Here is a 21,334-nt window from a genome sequence, read left to right as displayed (position 1 = left end):
ATTACTGGGTCAAAGGGTGTGAACATATTACCAAGCTGCCTTCTGCTTCCTACTCCACCAAGAGTGTAGTCATTTCATTACAACTTTATCTCAGACATTGGTTCAACCTTTTTCCCAACACTACTGAGGTACAACTGGTATACAAAAAAACTTCATATAATATATGCAATTTGGTGAGTTTGGACATATGTATACACTCCAGGTATACATATATTACTATCATCACAATCTAGGTAATAAATATACCCATGACCTCCAAAAGTTTCCTGGTTAAACTTCTATTTTGGTAATTCAGTAACTGTAGAAATAGTATCTACCTTTAAAATGCTAAGTAAAACAATTAACTGAAAAATGTAACATTTTTTCGTATGCTCTTTCACCAACAGCAGTTACTCTTCTGTGACTTTCCACAAGTCATTTAACCTTCAGGACTTTGCATAACTCCAAAATGAGAAGACTGTATCAACCTCACCAGAACTCAAGGAAGTGAAAATTAAAGAAAGTGGGGCCATTTCTCACATATGAGATTGGCAAAATGTCAAGACTGGTAGGTTCCAGTGTTAGTGAGATTACAAGGAACAGGCATTCTTATATATTGCTGGTAGGTATGTACATCTGAAACTAATCTGACAGTGTCTGTTAAAATTATATATTACAAAATTATATAACCCAGATATCCAATTTTTAAAACTCCTTAACCCAGACATGCAACTTTTAAGACTATCCTACAGAAACAAAGGCAACAGTGAGAAAGAATACATGTGTATTACAGAATAGATTATAACAAACTAGAAAAACAGAACCACCTCAATGTTCATTAATAAGGAAATTTCTGAATAAATCATGGCACATCTACACTATGGAATAGTAAGCAGGAATTTGAGCAGGTTTATTAACTTAGAAAGAGTCCATGATCTATGGTATGTAAGAAAGCAAGTTGCTTTGTGATGATCATATAATTTTTTTTTAATTCTTAAAGGAAAAATCGTACTATGTATTATAAGTATTTGTGTTTACTGCTATAGTGAAAGGTACAGAAGATACAGCAAACTAATAACAATGTTTTCTTCAGAAGGGGAAGAAAGAGAAATGATTCCCTCCCTCATATTCCTCGATGTTATCTGACTTATTATTTGGCTTCTTGGTAATTTTTAATGTCCACAGACAGTAAAGATTTTGTTAAAGGAAGATTGTACTAGATATCTCTCAAATTCCGATTAATTCCTAAAGTATAAAATTCTAGGAAGTGAGGCTCACAGAGAGGTCACTGAATCTTTAATGAATAGTTAAATTATGTCCAATATGCCATAGGAGTGTGCAGGAGAGTTTTGCAAGGTTTACAACAAAAAAGTTAATACATACATTTAAAAGTTTTGAAATAAGGGAGTAAATAGGAAAAAACAATTAACTTCTGTTAAATACTTCAGCCCACCCCACCAAATTCTGGATAAATGAAACATTACATTATTCAAATCACTGAACTGTGCAAACAATTCCACCAAGAGTGTGTGAGAAGGTACACTGAACCCTCTCCCACTCACTCCTAAATTCACTCTAGTGAATTTGCAGCAGTCACATAGAAAAGGATTCCTATTCCAGGAGTACCCAAAAAGCAAGAATCTTTTTATTCAATTTCCTGCCCCAAAGAAAACAGGAAAAAGCATTAAAGACCATTCTAGTCAGTCTCTTCTTTCTAAGGGAAATCTTCTAATGAAGGGGAAAAACATTTTAGGAGGCATAGGCCCAGCAGTCCAATTTATCCAAGCTTAACATTTTAATGTGTGTTATAGCCCTTAAAGTTTCACTCATATTGACTGAAAATACACAAACTTTGAAAGGACACTATCAGTGTTCCTACGGGAGTGACAGCATGTCAACACTCATGACTAGGAACAGTGTCCACATACACACCCATCATACTGTGACTAGGAACAACGTTCACATGAACACATATCATATCGTGACTCGGAACAATGTCCGCATGCACACCCATCGCATCATGACTAGGAACGTCACATGTACACCCACCATATCATGACAAGGAACAACGTTCACACGTACACCCATATCATGACAAGGAACAATGTTCACATGTGCAGCCATCATATCGTGATAAGGAACAACGCCACACGCATGCCCATATCACAAGAAACAATGTCCACATGTACACCCATCATATCATGACAAGGAACAATGTCCACTTGTACACCTATCACATCACGACTAGGAACATCCACATGCACACCCACCATATCGTGACAAGGACCAATGTCCATATATACACCCATCGTATTGTGACTAGGAACAATGTCCACACGTACACCCATCACACCGTGACTAGGAACAATGTCCGCGCACACCTATCGTATCGTGACTAGGAACAACGTCCACGTGTACACCCACATATCATGACCAGAACAACATTCACATGTACCCGCATCGTATCGTGACTAGGAACAACGTTCGTATGTACACCCATCGTAACAGGAAAGGCGTCAACCACATTAGTCACTATTCACCACAGAAAGGCAGAGGTTTCTTTAATATTATAGTCACTTTTGAAATTAGCATATGGAAAAATGAAATCTTAAACAATATGCAATAATTCAAAATCTTCAATTAGAAGAGTCCCATTTTTACACATACCATGTCTACAGTCTTCATCAGCTTGCCCATAGTTTTTCTGCAAAATAAGAGATACAAGATAAAATTAAATAGTGAAAGGCTACTTAAAACAGAGATTTTTATCAAAAAGCTAGATTTTGTTTCAAAGTTTAATCATTAATGTTGCAAATACTCAGAGCAAAGCTAACTCATGTGCTCTCTGAGGATTACACAATACTCTACAAATAAACACAATACACTTCCCTAGTCCATTTATTCACCCTCTTACTTCTCACCTTCTCTAACCTCAAGTCACCAGAACCTCCTGAGCCCCCATTCTCATTCTCAGCTAATGACTTACTAACAAAACCAAACCTATGAGAAAAGAATTTCCACAGACTGTTACCACATCTACCCACTTCTCAGCATGCTCTCTGCTTTCCACCTGTCTGTTACCAAACCATCCATGTTTCTTTCTAGAGCCATCCTACCACTGTGCACATCTGCTCTCTGGCCTCCTGAGAATATCACTCCAGCAAGCCTCCTCTATTTCTTCTGCATCGTTAAGTGTTTGCTTTCTATTGGTTCAGTCCTATAAACAAACATACTGCTATTTATTCCATCTAAAAAAATCATTCTCTTGACTTCACTTCTCCCACCAGCTACCATTTCATTTTTTTGTGCCTCTTTGGGGCAAAACTGCTCAAGAATTGCCTATACTCATGTATTTAAATTCCTTTGCTCTGATTCTTTCTTAAACTCGCTTTAATCGGACATTCACCCACCACTCCACACAACAGCAATACAGCAATGACACTGCAGAACATTCCCTCATTTGCATACACTTTCTTCACTTGGCTACCAGGACACCTACTCTCTTGGCTTTCCTTTACTCAAGGGCTGCTCTTCAGGCCGCTTTGCTGATTCCTCTTCTCCCCACCTCCTAACACTGTAGCGCAAGACTAAGTCATTGGTCCTTTCCTCTTCTCTGTCTGCACTCATGACAGAGGTGATGTGACCCAGGCTCAAGCCTTCATAGATCAACAGGCCAAGACTCATCAATGACTCTCTTTAGCCGAGACTTCTCCCCCCAACTCCATACCTGCATATCTGACTGCTGACTCAACACCTGTTGCTGGATATCTAACTGACATCGCAAACTCAGTGTGTCCAAAATGAACTCTTCCCCCACAGAGCCTGCTGCCTATCTACAGCCATCTCCATTCCTCCAATTGCTTAGACCAAAAAAAAAAAAAATCTAAGCAGTGTGTGACTGCTCCGTGTGTCTCACTCCCAGCATTAAATACATTAGGAAATCTTATTAGCTCTACCTTCAAATTACCAGAACCAAACCACTTCTCACCATCTCCACTGCTACCATTTTGGTCCAAGCCACTGTCATCACTTACCCTTTCTATTTTATTCTCAACACAAAAGCCATAGAATTCCTGTTAAATCAGATCATGACACTCCTCTGCTCAAAGTCCCACAAAAGTTTCACTTCCTACTTCCACTCCTTCCAGTGACCAGGAGGGCCTGATGGGATCCAGCCCTGTGACCATCTCCCGTCCATGCACCTAATCCAGCACACTGGCCGCCTAGTGTCCCTCGAACGTGGCAAGCATGCTTCTGCTCAGGGTGTCGGCACTGACTATTCCCTCTGCCGGGAATACTCTTCCTCCAGATTTCAACACGGCTCACTCACTTACCTCCTTCATATCACCCTGTCAATGAGGCCTACCTTGACCACCCAATTTAAAACTGCAACCCTCTCCCTAACCTTACTAGCCCCAATCTCCCTCGCCCTGTTCTACTTTTTTCCACCCAGACTGTTACCTTCTAACAATCTAAGGTGTTTACTTATTTACAATGTCACTTGTTTATTGCCTGTCCCCCTACTAGAAAAAATACCACGGAGAAGGGATCTTTTTCTTTTTCACCAATGTATACCAAGCACCTAGAGCAGTATCTAACACATAGTATGCACCAAACAAATATTTATTGAATAAATAATCCAAAATGCTGTGTAATAGTACAATTTTCAAGGCTTAAAAAAACAGTTGCTTGCCGGCAAAGATATTCGACAATCACTAGCCACTTCACTCATCTCCTCAGCCCAGAATTAGGTGATTTGTAGAGGGAATGACCAGCAATAGTCCCCACTCAATGAAAAAGACTGTTTTACACGGTGTGTCATTGGCTTATTAACTTACCAGTTGCAAAAATGAGGCAATTCTGTAGAGAAGGCTCTCAATTTTGATGCTTTCTATCTCCAGTGGACATGGCCCTGCGAAATCCGCCATGGAGTACTGGCCAAGAGAAAGAAGGGCCTCGGTGCAGTGCTTGAGGGCCATTTCATAGTCCTGCCTCTTGAGTGATTCACACGCTTGTTCACATGACTTCTCAGCTCTTCTGTCTTCCATGACTCAGGGACAAAAATCCTAAAGACAGGGAGAAAGAACAAGTAAGAGAAGGTTTTAAAAACTTATTAATTATAAATCCTAGCCCCATTTCCATCTCAGCTGGCTTAATTATCTGAAGTTACCTCAACCAGCCTTTTGATCAAGGTCACAACTGAGCAGCAGCTATTGATGCTACAAAATCCATACTTCCCTTTATATTTTATGCAGTCTTTAGTAAGAGCCAAGCAAAATGACAACCATAAGTCAGGATCATACCAACAAAACATCCAATTTATAAATGAGACAAATTTATAAATGAAATACAACTGAATATTGCAAAGTGCAACAAACCATAAAATCTTTTTTTTAAGCAAAAGGTGCAGAAATGTTTCATATCCAAACTTCCCAATTTCAGTCTTGTAATTCCGTGATTACAGAAAATCAAAATCTATGTATTACATAGGATTTTTCCCACCAATATAAAAAACTGGCTAAAATGCAAGTTTGAACTCCGTATTAATTCAATTCAGCAAACATTTCCTGAGGCCAGGCCCTGTGTTACTAGCAGCACTGAATGAATTCAAAGATGGGGCATGCCATCATGGCTTTTAAGAAACTCTGATTCTAGCAAGAGAGGCAAAGCACAAATGAACAATTACAAGCACAACATTCCATCTGCCAAAAGGCATAAGCTGGCCTCAAAAGGTGAACAAAAGTTCACCACACAGATGACAGGGAGAGCATATGTGAGCTTTTCAGAAAGAGGAGTTCAAGTGAAATCACCAAGAGGAGCAAGTACAGGACTGACTTACACTCCAGCTGTGTCAGAGGAGGAGGAGGGAAAGAGGAGGAGGAGGAGGAGGGGAGGGAAGAAAAGGAGGGGCTATGAGTGACCTCAAATGCCACAAGAAGTGAGGGGAGGGATTTATCCCATGAGCAATGGACACGACGGAAAGTTAAATAAAGAAGGTACCTATCATTTATTTTATAAGTCCTGAGAAGAACTGGTGAGAGGCAGCCATTGTCATTAATAAAAGACAACTAAAATAGTCCCAGTAAGAGATATTGAGAATTGAAGTACGGCCTCTCCCTACTTAGATCAGTCATATAGAAGGAAGTAGAAAACCTGGGCAGAGACCTAAAACCCTTTGACCTGACAAGCATAATACTGCTTCAGGGGACCACCCTTGCTGACCTCTTGTCACAAGCTCTGCCGAGCACAGGGATTGTGCCTCCTTCCTGCTCCCACCTGCACCTCCCCTGCGCTTCCTACCTTCTACCTTACCAACCAGCCACAAGGTATTTATTCGTCCCTCCTGCCTCTCTCCAGCCTACACATACTCTGCTGCCTTGGCCTGTCCAGCTTGGAAGACAACCTGGCTCTGCCCTCCCCGGGCTGTCCTGCGGCCTGTGCACTGCCTACATACTGCAGTGAAAGGTGAGGGGAGAAAGTTGTTGGTACGCAGCCAGAAGACAGTAGCAGGAGGTGAAGCATGATGACGGACATCAGAAGATGTTTAGGCCCCTCCAACCTTTGAGATTCTTGGTGTATCAAAAAATGTAGAAATACCTACGGAATGGGACGAGGAAGAGTTCAAAAAGGACTTCATATTTGTTAGCATTTGTTAAATATGCTGGTATATATGTGGATATATAATGTGGAGAATATAATATTCTCTACTCTCCTCAGTCTGAAACTTTTAATTTAAAAAATACCAAAGCATGGTTTTTCAAATTACAAGATATTTTTTTATATGTTTACATTTAACTTTTAACATAAAAAATGAAATCTGTGTTATTAACAAGATAATCCAACAAATATTTAGAGTAGTGTATTCTCAGTTTTTCCATGGCCTCCCTTTCAACTTCCTCAGCTGTCCTTAGGTGGACTATAATTCCCAGTTTGATTTACGGGAATTTAAATATTTCAGTTGTAGTTGGTATTTATGCCCCATATAAACATGTATAAATTTGGGTGAAATCAATTATCAAACAAAAATAAAAAATGATTGTACATTACCACACTGGCTTTGGACATAAGAATGGCATTACAATAGCATCATTAATTATATAGGTCAGAATTGATGCTAGTGACATTTTGGGCTAAATAATTCTTTGTTGTGGGGGGGTCTGTCCTGTGCATTGTAAGATCTTTAGCAGCATCCCTGTCTTCTACTCACTAGATACCGGTAGCACATCTCCCAACTTGTGACAACTAAAAATGTCCCCAGACATTAATGTCCCCTGGGGGGTAAAATTGCTACTGATACAGACAAGCATATAGTATTTGCTTGCCAGTAACAATAGTGGATAAATCAATGAATACCAAAGGCCCTAGAATTAGCAAATCTTACCTATAAACCTCCCAGCCCACATCTAGAAAATATTACAAAAAGAAGTAAAAAGAAAAGAAACACTAATACTGCTAAATTCTTCCTAGGCAGACAATGCAGCACAATGATTCAGAACAGAGGCTCAGAGCCAGAAGACTTGCATTCAAAACTCACCAGCTCTGTCATTCACCAGCTGCCACTCACCAGATTCATGGCCTGGGACAGGTGACTTAATCTCAAGTATCTCAACTGGCTCACCTCTAAAATGGCAAGAAGACAACCAATACCTATCTCCTATGGTTATTGTAAGGCTTAAGTGAAATAATAGGTATAAAGTGCTTGAATGAATGCCTGGCACACTGTAAGTGCTCAATAAGAATTAGCTATTGTTATTTCCCTAAAATTTCAAATTTTCAATTTATATAAAGTGGAAATCATTTTACTGATTTCAACATACAATATTATATTTATAGAAAATAAAATATCACTATATAACTACTTCAACCTATTTTCTCCATCTCAATAAACTGATAATGATTATGCAAGAATAGTCACTGGAGAAAAGTGCATTTGTATATCACTGATAAAGACAAACTCACCCCTAAAACTGGCTAGAGGGGAGATCACAGATTACTGTCAACATTAGTCACCAAATGTATCAGCCAGGGAGATCTCCATAACATTAACATACAAGTGGAGATTAGAACTATCAGTGACAGGAGCTTTGGGGGGAAATGACTTAACTTAGAAAGAGTAAGTCCCTGATACGCTAGGCTCAGATGCCTACCACAGACGGCAAGGTTTCTATCTCAATTACCTTTGGTAATCAGGCCCTGATCGTTAGTTTCCAGCTAAGGCCTACCTGAACCTCACCAGGCATACTTTGCTGTAGTGTGGATCTCAGTACAATGATCTCTGTTCAGCTGTTTTCTCTGGTTTTCAGAAAGCAGCGTGACCTTGCTACACATACCACAATCGGCCTACAGAGCCTCCCCCAGGGGGACAGAGAGGCCCAGAGAACGGAGCTGAGTCACATGAATCACACCAGTGTAAGAAGCACTACATCTGCCCATTGTTAAGTCCACCCCTATGTACCTTGATTCTTTCTCTTCCTGTTAAAAATTATCCAATTTTCACTAAAAGAATATAAAACACTGTAACTTTCTGCAAACTCCTACGTCTGTGAGTAACACAGACTTGGAAGAGATAACTTCACAGGCAAGAAAGCTGGAATCAGAAACCAAGATACTATTCCAAATCCATTAACTCCTATGATCTGTTGCTGACCTGTGGAAGAGACTAATATCACATTGGTTGTTTGGCCACCCAGTATCCATTCCTTTTCCTGGTAATAAAAGCCCACAATTACCCTGTGAGAATTCACCTCTCCCCCACTCTCAGTCCACGTGGTTCCTGAAGAGCTGACTCCACCAGAGATCCAAGGGAGACACGTGACCAGAACTGGCCAATCCGGGCCTCACAGCCCTAAATACAGGGATTGGCTCAGGATAAGACATGTGATCCCTTAAGAGCCAATGAGAAATCATGAGACTTTTGTTTAGATGCCTGGGAAAGACACAGGTGCTCTTTTGTGCTGAATCTACAATCTTAGAGGCTACAGGGGTTGCATATGCTGTGGCCATTTTTGTAACATATAGTGCCTGTAACTGAAGTCTATAAGGAAAAGGCAGAGTTGACTCATGGGGAAAAAACTGAGTCCTGAAGACATCATTTGAGCCCTGAATCCAGCTAGCTGTGCCTGGACTTTGCAGTTAGGTGAGCCAAGAAATTTCTTTCTAGCTTAACCCAGTTTTAGGCTGATATTTCAGGCAACTGGAACTTATTAATGTATGTATGTATGTATATTGATTAGTATTTCACATTATGTAAAAACCAAATGAGCTGATAATTGTTTTATAAAACTGTATATACACGATAATTAGTAATACTGGTCACAGTTATTGATTACTAATAACAGTAAGTGTGAAGAGAAAAAATAGGCATAGGAAAGAAATGGCTTAGTGTGATATTTGGTTATTCTGTTTCTTGAAAATGTAATTCTAAGACATATAAACTTTATCATAAAGCTATTTCAGCAACAATAATAAGAAGAACCATTTGCTAAATGCTTACTGTGTGCCAGATGCTGCTGAAAAGACTATATTCATGCAATCTAATTTAATCCTTATTAATAACCTTAAAGGGTGCATTTTATTATTATTATTATCATTCCCACTTACAGATAAAGCACAGAGAAGGTAAGTTACTTACCCACAGTTACACTGTAAACTAGAGAAGCAGGATTTAAATCTAAACAGTCTTGACACAGCCATGACACTGATTCTGAACCCACAATCAAGGTTCCGATGATGTTCCGATGGAAGAGAAACTCAACTCAGGCACTCCCAAAAGCATCAAATGTGAATACAAAATATCACCATTTTAACTCTGGAACACTCTTAAAAACTAATTTCCTACATAATTCTGCATTATAAAAGTATCCATATATTAGCCACATTAGTGATAATCTAGTATTAGTGATAATCATTTTTAAAAAGTGTGAAAACCCTCACAAACCTAAGCCAATCATCTCCTTTAATTAAGCAAAAGTCATTATGTGCCCCCAAGACTAGAGAGTATACTAATTAGTACCACCTTTCCATAAAAGGATAACTTTTTGCACCTTCCACAAAAGTCAACTTTACGAGAACATTCCTATCACTAAGTTACTTTACACCCCTTTTAGAGAATAGAAATTTGTTTCAAAATCTATCCATCGCAGTGCAGTCCAAAAATGAAAACTGATAAATTGGACTTTATCAAAATCAAACATTTTGCTCTTTGAAGGACACTGTTAAAAGAATAAAAGACAAACTAAATACTGAGAGAAAATTATTTGCAAATCACGTATCTGAAAAAGGATTTGTATCTGAATGTATAGCAAACTCTCAGAACCCAACCATAAGAAAGCAACCCAGTTAAAAGCTGGGGAAAAGATTTAAACAGACACTCCACAAAGAGGATATAATCATGTCAAATAAGCATATAAAAATATGTTCAATGGCATTAGTCAACAGAGAAATGCAAATTAAAACCATGACTATATACTACTACACACCTATTAAAATGGCTAAACTTAAATTATTGATAATATCAGTGATGTGGAATATATGAACTCTCACACATTGCTACTGGGAATATAAAATTGCACAGCCACTCTGGAAAAAAGGTTGACAGTTTCCTATAAAGTTAAAAATATACTCACTATATGACCTAGTAATCACCTCTCCCCACAGTTACCCTAGAGAAATGAAAACTTATGTTCACACAAAAATCTGTACACAAATGTTTTTAACAACTCTATTCATAACTACTAAAAACTGGAAACAACCCAAATGTCCTTCGATGAGTGACAGTGGAACACTACTGAGCAATAAAAAGGAACTTTCAATATATGCAATAACTTAGATGAATGTCCAAGACAAAGTAAAAGAACCTGGTCTCAAAAGCTCACATATTGTATAATTCCACTTATATGATAATCTCAAAAAGACAAAACTATAGGGACGGAGAGAAGGTCAGTGGTTGCAGGGGTTATGGGATGGGGATGGGTAACCATAAAGGATAACATGCAGGAATTTTTGAGGTGATGATACTATTCTGTCTCCTGATTGTGGTGATGGGTACATAAACTATACATGTGTTAAATGAACAGAACTGTACACCAAAATTTAAAAAGTCAGCTTTACTGTATAATTTTAAAAGTATTTGTAAAAAATTATTTTTAAAGTGTGAACCTCAAAGTCACAATGGACATGCTCTTTAAAAACTGAAAAGAAAGATAAGTTTGTTGTTAATAAATGGAAAACCTATACATTTCCTCCCACACATGTAGGTTTTAGAGGCAAGAATGGAACCTCAGAAAGAATGTCTCCAAATAGAAAAATCATTGAGTTCACTTGGCACAAAATTTAGGATACGTTTGAAGAGTTCCACTGTAGATAACTGGTCCAGGATCAAAAGTAAATACTGGAATAAAAATGAAATCAGTAGTGTACCACAGAGGTGGTAGGCAGACTGGCCTGAACTAAGACAGTTTCAATAATAGATGATAAGAAAGAAAATGATTTGTAAGTATCATTCTCCTCCCACTGTGGATTTCTTTCTATAACAGTATGAGAGTAACCACCAGGCAACCTTGAAATCAAGTCATGTAATGTACTTTCATTTTTTTTTAAATCACTTATCTTCCTTAAATTTTCTTGTTAATGCAGTCATGGTCCTCTTTTTTTTCAAAAGACCTAAATCTTACTTGATTAGAGACAGACTTCAAAGAAAATAAACTGATCAAATAGCGGGAGCCAACAGTAGTAACTAAAATTTCAATCTAACTTGAAGATGATTTCTGTATCTGTCTTATACACTTGTCTCCACTAGACAAAAAAAAATTATCTACCTCATAATTAACTTGGGTAGAATGAATCTGTTAAGGTTTCAGAGACTGGTGAGTTCTGCTAAACATTACCACTATCCACTTGGACAAAAATTACTAAAATCCATAATCAGTTCTTGATTAGACCTCAAGTTATCTTTAATTATTAAACTATATAAACAATAAAACCATAGGAAAACTTAAAAGACAAACATAATAAAATATATGTTTCCTAACATATCTAAAAAACAAAAATTTAACAAAAATAACTCTTATGTATGTATTAGAAATTCACATTTTTTAAAAAGTCAGTAATTTGCCTTTATACTGCCTCACACATTATTACTCTCCCTGTGGAAACTCCATTATTATTCTGAAAACAAGACTATACTAGAAAGTAGTAAATATATTATGACAAAAAAAAAAAAGAAAAGCCAGAATGATACATCGTTAAAAAACCCACATGACCTAGCACAGCGGAGTAAGGAAAGCGTATCAGAACTTGCCCCTTTTCCCCACTGGGCAGCATGGCCTCAGTGAGACACTACAACTAGTAAAAGTATGTCATGCTTCCTCAGGGAGGAAAAACATTAAGAATCATTACTCTAGAGAAGGCACAGCGGTTCCAAAATGCCTGTAAAATAACTTCCAAGCTCATTTCTAGAGAGCCAGGCTACCCACAGTCTGGCTACAACCTAACTTTCCCACCACTCCCCACGCAAGCCCCAAGCACAGTCCAGATTCCGAATCTCTGACAATGCCCTTCCCTCATCCGAATGTCCTTTCCCTCCTCTCTCTGGACCTAAATCCTACACAGCTTTAAATGAATATTTCAGGGCCTAATTTCCTAAAATGCTCTTCTACCCAAACCAGCATTACTTCTTTTTGTTTTTTAATCTTTTTTTTTGCGGGGGGGGGGGGGATATTGGGGAACAGTGTGTTTTTCCAGGACCCATCAGCTCCAAGTCAAGCTGCTGTTTTTACTCTAGTTGTGGAGGGTGCATCTCACTGGCCCATGTGGGAACTGAACTGACGACGTTGGTGTTCTGAGCACTGTGCTCTAACCAACTGAGCCAACAGGCCGCCCCCAGCATTACTTCTTACAGAATGATTTGGCCTCCTAATCATCTATTATCCTGCATTAAATATATCATGTCAGATGCCTTAACCCCTAGCACAACTATCTTATAAATAGGAGTCATATTTTATTTTACATCATTTATAGCCCCATGGCAACCATTCAATTCACTAAAACCATTCAACAAATGTTTTAATTGAATTTCCCAAAGAGATGACCTAAAATAACCTAAATGCCAAGCATTCCAAGATGTCCTATACCAAATTCAATTCTCATTAGCACGACAAGTCATAAAGTGGAATGTTGTATTATCTTTAAATTTATCTGCTTTTATACAAAACTGGAATCTGTGGTTATATGGGATACATAGGCAAAATATTCTGCAAAGTAATAAAGTTTATTTATTGTACTGTGCTTAGTATTCAGCCAGACTTGCATTTTTCTCTAAAACTCTTATACAATCACCGAGTATGCAAGAAGCATTAGAAGAGAAGCTAAGCCTACTGAGAAGAAAACTAGAAACTAAGATGATCAATCATATTCTATTTTGAAAAATCTCTTTCATAAAGGGGTAAACTCTCCCAAATTCCAGAATGAATAAAATTCAATACAGCAAAGTAAATGTTTTAAACACATAAAAGAAATATCCTGATGGACCTTCTACCATCTGTTTCAGTGACTAAAATGATAAAAACAAGAACTAAATTTTTAAAACATATCAACAGCTAAATCTGAAAATTCTTTTTATACCTATTACTTTGATTTTACCTGACCCATTGCCTTCTTAGTTTCAATAATTCCTAATTATTTCTTAAAGAGTTTTAGCCTCCTCCCAAATCGTAATATGCTTACTAATCAAAGATACAAAAAAACAGAAACCCATATTTACAAAACAGGCAAATTATATTAAAAGACTGACTTCTAGAAAAGATTGCCGTTTGCCAAGAAAACTTTATTATAAAACATATTCTGTTCTTTGTCTTTATTACTTTTTCCTTCCATATTATCTGTTTAGATGTGTATACACATCATAATCTAAAACGGTTGACCTTTTTAAATAAAACATAACTATAAAAGAGCCAACTGAATAATTAAAACAAAAGGATACTACCACCACCACCATCATCATCATCCCTCTTAAAGGCTGTCTTCAATTTACCAACAGTCAGTGCTCTAAAACTGTATTTTCAAATCAGATGTTTGAAAACTCAGAAGAGTTTCCTACAGAAATAGTGTTAAGAATAGGAGTTATTGGAAAGATGTAAAGTTAACAAAAGCAGGTTACAAAATAGTATTTATAGTGTAATCTCACTTTGTAAATAACGACAAGCAAATTATAAAATAATATAATCTATAATCCCACTTTTATAAAATGCGTATCTGCATGTACAGAGTATTTTACGTAAAAAGCCAAGAGAGATATGAAACAAAATATTAAAAGTGATTATCTCCTTCTCCAAAACCCATAACTCCAATCTAATCATGAGGAAACATCAGACAAACCAAACTGAAGGACATTCTATGAAATACCTGACCAGGACTCTTCAAAATTGTCATAAAAACAAGGAAAATCAGAAAAACTGTCATAACCCAGAGGACAGGACAACTACATTCAATATGGTTCCTAGGTAGATCTCTGAACGGAAAAAGGGTTTTAGTGGAAACACTGGGAAATCCAAACGAAATCTGAAAATTACTTAATACTAACGTTCCAATGATAGTTTCTTGGATTTGACAAATGTACCATAGAAATGTAAAATGTTAACAACGGGGGAAAACTAGGTGAAGAGTACATGAGAACTCTAACCTACATTTACAACTTTTCTGTAAATCTGAAATTAATCCAAAATTAAAAGTAAAAATTGGTATCTCTTGAGTGGTCAATTACAGATTTTTTTATTCATCTGCATTTTCTAATTTTTCAACAAGCAACACAGTTCGTCATCATGAAAAACAAGAAGGAGAGGGGGGAACTATTCTAGATTAAAAGAAACTAAAGGGACATAATGACCTAGAGAAACGAAACATATTTGGGAGCTAAATGGGGATTTATATATTGACTTGATATTTGATAGCATAACCGTTAGCATTATTGAATTATTTTCTAAAGTATAAGAATGCTATTATGTTTATGAAGAAAAATGTCCTCATTCTTAGGAGATACATGATGGATGAAGTGCCATCCAAGATGTTTGTCTGCCACTTCTTACTTTCAGTTGGCTCAGAAAAAACAACAACAAAAAAACACACCTCTATTTAGAAAAAGAGACAAGGCAGATTATGGCAAAATGCTAACAACTGAGTATTGATTATACTGTTCTTTCGACTTTGCTGTAGTCCTAAAGATTTTCATAATGTAAATTAAACAAATGGCTTTAACTTAAAAAAGTGATTCAAAACCCAAATTAATCCAGTTTTATTTTTTTCTTAAATAGAAAATATATTCTGTGTACTGCTTAATTTATCTTTTCCAAGTTGAAAAAAAATTATCAAAAAGGGGTGATTTATTTCACATAGTTAAGAAATTATAGTTAACATTCAGGAATATTATTTAGGTTCCCTACAAATTGATATTGAATATAGTCTTCTTAATTAGCTAGGCAGTTTATACTGATCTTGGGCTCGTCAATTTCTAATGTATCTAGTTTTTTTAAATATGTTTATTTGAACACAATTATTTTATTCCTTAAAGAAGCTGGCAAGATTACATAACCCAGAAGACACAGGTGGAGACTGTAAAGAAGTGTAAGAAAGAGGGTCACTGGCAGATCTCTTCATTCCATGTACCCGCAGCACAGACAACTCAGCTCAAAGCCTACGAGCCAAGATAGACACACCTGCCCAAAATGCCTCTCTTCAGTTGAGAAGACAGTGGAAATGCTGAGGCAGAGGAGGACACTCCTTGCTGTCTACCGCTAACTGAATTAGAGACCTTAGTATCATTTCCAGTCCTGAAATTCTATGATTCTACGTAAGACACCTTTAAAACAGGTATATGTTATCCCTTCACACCCATTAGGATGGTTACTATAAAAATAAATAAAGAACAAGTGTTGGCAAGGATGTCGAGAAACTGGAACCTTGTGCACTGCTGGTGGGGCATAAAATGGTGCCACTGCTATGGAAAACAGTACGGTGATTCCCCCAAATTTAAACAAAACATTACCATATGATCCAACAATTCCACTTCTGGGTATTTCCCAAAAGAACAGAAAGCAGGGATTCAAACAGATATTTGTACAGCCACATTCACTGCAGCATTATTCACAAAAGCCAAAGGTGGAAACAACTCAAGTGTCTATCAGCAGATGAATGGATTTTTAACATGTGCTATTTACATACAATGGTATATTACTTAGCCTTAAAAAGGAAGGAAATGCTGACACAGGATGCTACCACATAAAATGGACCTTGAAGACACTATGCTAATTGAAATAAGCCAGGCATAAAAGGACATACATTGTGTGATAGCACTTATCTGAGGTCCCTAAAGTAGTCAGATTCATAGAGACAGAAAGTAGAACGGTGGCTGCCAGGGGCTGAGGGAGCAGGCAACGGAGAGTGTGTGTTTAAAGGGCACAGAGTTCCAGTTTGGGGGGGATGAAAAAATTCTGGAGATGGAGGATGGTGACAGTACTGCAACAACGCGAATGTACTTACTGTCACTGAATTGTATGCTAAAATGGTTTAGATAATAAATTTTATGTTTTGTATATGTTACCACATTTATTAAAAAGCATCTAAACCATAATACCCTCTTTATAAGTAAGCAGTAAGGCCTATGTTGTAATCCAGATGCAAACTTAAGGAATGCCCACTGCCCATTTCCCAACGTGGCCTGCCCACGAAGGACGACTGAGCTGAGAGAGCAGAGCCAGGGCCTGAGGCGGGAAAGAGCTCCCAACATTAGTCCCACTAAATAAACTCAGAAAAGCCAAAGCACAGTGTAAGGTTCAGAGTGGCTGGCAGAGGCAGCCGAGGGAAGAAAGAGCAGGCGAGGGCAGGAGGAAAGCAGTCCCTCAGGACGTGGACAGCTGAGACTGGAAAGGGATAACACAACTATGAGAAAAGGGAAGAACAGAGAGTAGGGGAGATCAGAGGACATTCCCCTCCAGATAAGGAAAAGGGGGAGTGGGAGAAGAGGAAAAAGGGACTTATAAGCAAGAAGAGATCCTGCGCAAGTGCCAGAAGAAAAATGGCTGCCTTCACCTGAGGTGGCCATTTGTAGCTAAAAAAATCAAGAAAGTTGGGGAAGCCTATAAAAAGTTAAGAGAAAAAATACTGTTCTATGAAATGCTAATACACCTTTTCCACAGAGAAATACTGCTGGTTGTTTTTTGTTGTTGTTGTTGTTGTTTTGTCTTTTACCAGAAGAGCACGTTTATTTGTTTAGGAATAATTTCCATCTGGACCTAACTTTTTTATTTGTATCAAACACTAGTATGAGTTAAAGATGTTCTATGGCACAGGGGTTAAGAGTATGGGCTTGAAGCCACATCTGCCCAAATTTGAATCCTGGCATTGCGACTTGAGACAATCTGCATAAAAATTTCTCATCTCCAAACCTGCAAACTGGAGGTAATAACAATAACTCCCTCACAGGACTGTTGCAAGAATTAAATAGGTTAAAATATGAAATCACTTAGAACAGTTCCTGGCCCACACTAATCACTATAAAAGTATTAGCTATTATAACTATCAATCACTATAAAAGTATTATCATCTAGATCTAGAACATGAGCTCCACGAGAGCTGAGATTTTGTCTGTTTTGTTCACTGCTGAAGTCCCAGGGGGCTGACAAATATTTGTTGAATAATAAAAATTTGTTTATAAACCTCATGCCAGCAACACAGAAGCCCAAAGTACAACTGCTGACAACTAAAATCTGCATAATACTTGAGCCTCCAAGTTTAGAGTTCATAGAGGGATTTTACATACCTGATCTCAAGTGATTCTGTGAAGCTGATAGTATCTCCATCTCACAGACAAACTAACATTCAGAAGACTTAAGTGATTTGCCCAAAAAAGAAGTCTGAGGCAGCACTGGAATTCTAGAGTAAATCCTACTTCTGTTCACTGCAGACCCCACCCAGAAAGCTTGGAAATACCCCACTAAACTGTTCAAGTCTCCTTACCTGCAAATACACAAAGTTTCAGGTCACCAAAACACCTTCTCCCTCTTGCTTCAATATAATTGATGGGGAGGAAGAAAACAGATGGAACAACATTAATAACTGTGAAAGTTGGACAATGGATACAGTGGAGTTGATTATACTTTTCTTTCCATTTCTGTATATCTGGAAGTTTCCATAATGTAAAAAAAAATGAAAAACTAAAGTCCTCGCTCCCTAACATAAACTCTACCACTTCCAACTTTCTGTTGCACACACCTAGGTGTGAGAAAAACACCACCACTGAGGACCTCCAGCACTTTTCAGCTGGAGGCGGGGGTTAAAGAGAGCTGGGCTGAGAATCAGGAAGTTTCAGTCTTCGCCCTGCTTTAACTGACTGAGACCTCACCCAGTCCTCTCACCCTTCGGGCCAGAACTTCCTCATCAGTTCCTTTAAGGATTAAAATTCTTATTTCAGCTTTATACTGGTTCCTTAAACTCAACACACAAAACCAAATTCATCTTGTCTCTATTTTAAACCTCTAAAACCTGTTCTTCCTCCTGACTTCCCGATTCCTGATGGCCCATCCTGCCAGCCACCCAACCATAAAAACCTCATCATCTCTGACTTGAGACACAGAACTGACTGTTTGTTCCCTTCCCCTCCTACCTAATCAGTCACCACATCTCTCTGTTCAACCTCCAAAATATCTCTTGAATCCATCACCTCCTTCCCATTCCCAAGGCCACCAATTCAGTTCAGGCCCTCACCATTCCTCACTCGAACTATTACCATGAACCCAACTCAAGTCCCTTGTCTAGTTTCTCCTCACTGCCCATCCATCATACTCCTCCTCGGTATGACCCTCCACACTCAGTCCTGACCTCTTGGCAGCCTCACCTTCCACTATGTTCCTTTATGTATTCCAGGGTCCAGGTAATCTAGATACACAGTTTCCTGGCACCCGCCTCGTTTCCAACACCACCGAGCCTTTGCTCAAGCTGCCCTCCCCCACCACCACCACCACCATCCCTCTTCTTTCCATTGCTTCTCATCGTCACAGTGGTGCAATATAAATGCCACCTCTTCAGCTGAAGAATTCCTCCATCTCCCCAAGGGGGCAGTGCCATTCCCTCCACCTAAGGCCTAAGCACTGTGTCCCAATCCATTTTATAGTACCTATCAAATTCCTATTAGTCCTTTCATCATTAGTCGATTCTCCCTACTAGATGGTGCCTTCCTTGTCCATAGAAATGATGCTTTATTCATCTTTGTATGTCTCAGAACAGAGCTTCTCAAGAAGAGTGCCAAGGCACCTGGTAGGCCCTGAATGAGTCAAAGATGCTCTAGACAGTGATCCCCTCAGCCCTCCCAGCAGGCACAAAGGGACTTCAGCAGCCAGAGTCCCCAGTCGGTCAAACCTCAAGCAGTCTCAAGCAGCCTCCTCCTTCAACCAGGTAGCAGCCATGGTAACTGGAAAAGCAGTCAGAGGACACAAAGGCATATGGGACGCAGTGGACGCCCAAGTATTTGCTGAATTGAATCTTGGAATAACCCACTTGTTCCCCCTTTACCCACTATCCCCAAGATCATGTACCACCTAAACCAGACTCTCTTTGAGTATTTTCACTGAACGTGTTCTAGTTATCTTTTTCATAGTCACCTGTGTAGTAGCTGGTTACACCTGCCTTATCATCCAAAGCCCACATCAATAGTTTATTGCTTAAAATATCCAAGGATATGAACAAACAATTTAACATAAAGAGGCTCAAAGAGCAAAATTCAACATCATAGAACAAAGACATGCAAGTACCACTTTACACTATTAAATAAGAAAAAACTTTTAAGGAAAAAATGTATTTCTGTCCAGTCACGTTGAAACAGAAACACCATGTATCTGTTAGTACACACTGGTAAAATATTCTTGAAAAACAGCACGACGACATATACTCGTATCAAAAGCCATAAAAACATTCATACCATTTAACACAATGATATACTCAAAAATTTACCCTAGAGATATAATTATCAGAAAAAAATACAATATCTACAATAATGCAGATTAAAGTATTAACTGAAAATCAGCCAGCAACATAAATATGTAACATAAAAAGACGTAGGTGAATTATAGGAGCATGACTTGATGAAATATTTTGCCTTTCGAAAGGTAATCATATAAATTAAAATTGTGACACCTTTAACATGGAAATGTTTCATGATCTAATAAACAGGAAAACATTCAAATTATATGCACCATAATTTAAAATGAGCAAAATATATTTTAAAGGATGCCAAAAAGAAAATCAACTATTTTAGTGTAATAACACAAATTTTAACTATTTATTTAATATCAATTCTTAAATTATCTCGTAATTTAAGAAAGAAAGTTCCACCATACTGAGGAAACAGAGTGGTTCCAGGATACAAGCTTGATATAGTCTCAAGAAGAGGTCCCCACCTCCTTCTATGGCTCCCTTGGGCCTTAACTGAAAACTCTCATGCACTTCTTATCATGATGAACTATGACAACCCCAGACCCCAGCTTTCAAGGACCAAAAAAACCACCTCAATTGGTCTTCTGATCATCCCCATGAACCTGTGAGGGATGAATCATGCAAAAGAATCATATACTCAAGAAACAAAGATCCCTATAAACAGGTATTATTTTAGCAATCAGCACGTAGCCAAGCCCAAATTCAATTATAAACCGTAAAAAAGTATATTGTTATATTAAAGGCTCTGGGCTTCTCAAGGCCGACTTGCTGACTCAGCGGCGAACAGAATCACAGTTACAAAGCAGTCCAGACTCAGGGCAAATCAACAAACTAGGGGCAAGGAGACTTGGGTATACTTAAAAGAGGGGAAAAGGTTATTTTAACTACAAGGAACAGAAAACTAAAAACTCCATCTTAAAACAGATGGGTAAAAAAACGACAAAAAAAAAACAGATGGGTAAAAAGTAGCTGGCAACGTCTTGTAAATCTTACCCAGCTAAAGTCCAAAAGGCAAGATGGCAAGTCATTTTATTAACAGATGAAGCTTTCTGGGGCTGGTGATGTCTAACAAGAGACTAGTATTGAAAACATATCAAAAAATAATTTTACCACTGATGTCCCACAAGGACAAAACAGTTTTCTAACTGTTTTTCTGAGGTATTACCACTTTCTAAGTTTAATAATGAAATACCATGATACTATAATGGACCAAGCAGATTACTGTGAAATAGTAAATATTCAAGACTAAATTGTTTTTCTTTACTTAGGGCATTTCAGCAAAATTAAATTATTTGAAGGACCAATACAACCATTAGAAAAAGTTTAAACTTTTGTGTCTATTGATGTGTTCTCTGTATCTAGAGCCTCAAATATGCAA

The 21,334-nt window shown here is 38.0% G+C and overlaps 1 protein-coding gene across 8 annotated transcripts in view; it reads right to left on the bottom strand.

Moving 5' to 3' along the window:
• Window positions 1–21,334, bottom strand: part of HELZ (helicase with zinc finger) — a 134,253-nt gene that overhangs the window by 106,632 nt on the left and 6,287 nt on the right. For 7 of the 8 annotated variants that reach the window (XM_019733019.3, XM_019733024.3, XM_074320765.2 and 4 more), the window contains 2 exons: window positions 4,818–5,045; window positions 2,647–2,683 (listed from right to left, as the gene is read on the bottom strand). In XM_019733019.3, coding sequence (XP_019588578.1) covers window positions 2,647–2,683; window positions 4,818–5,027 — 247 coding nt within the window. In that variant the 5' untranslated portion in view covers window positions 5,028–5,045. Of the gene's footprint in view, window positions 1–2,646; window positions 2,684–4,817; window positions 5,046–17,985; window positions 18,034–21,334 lie in introns of all 8 variants that reach the window. The other variant, XM_019733020.3, reaches the window with a different exon arrangement.

The sequence above is a fragment of the Rhinolophus sinicus genome, chromosome 12 (assembly GCF_057876585.1).
Source record: "Rhinolophus sinicus isolate RSI-liver-muscle chromosome 12, RSI-T2T, whole genome shotgun sequence".
NCBI lineage: Eukaryota > Metazoa > Chordata > Mammalia > Chiroptera > Rhinolophidae > Rhinolophus > Rhinolophus sinicus.
The sequence above is the reverse complement of the archived record's forward strand: the minus strand, read 5'-3'. Positions and strand labels throughout refer to the sequence as shown.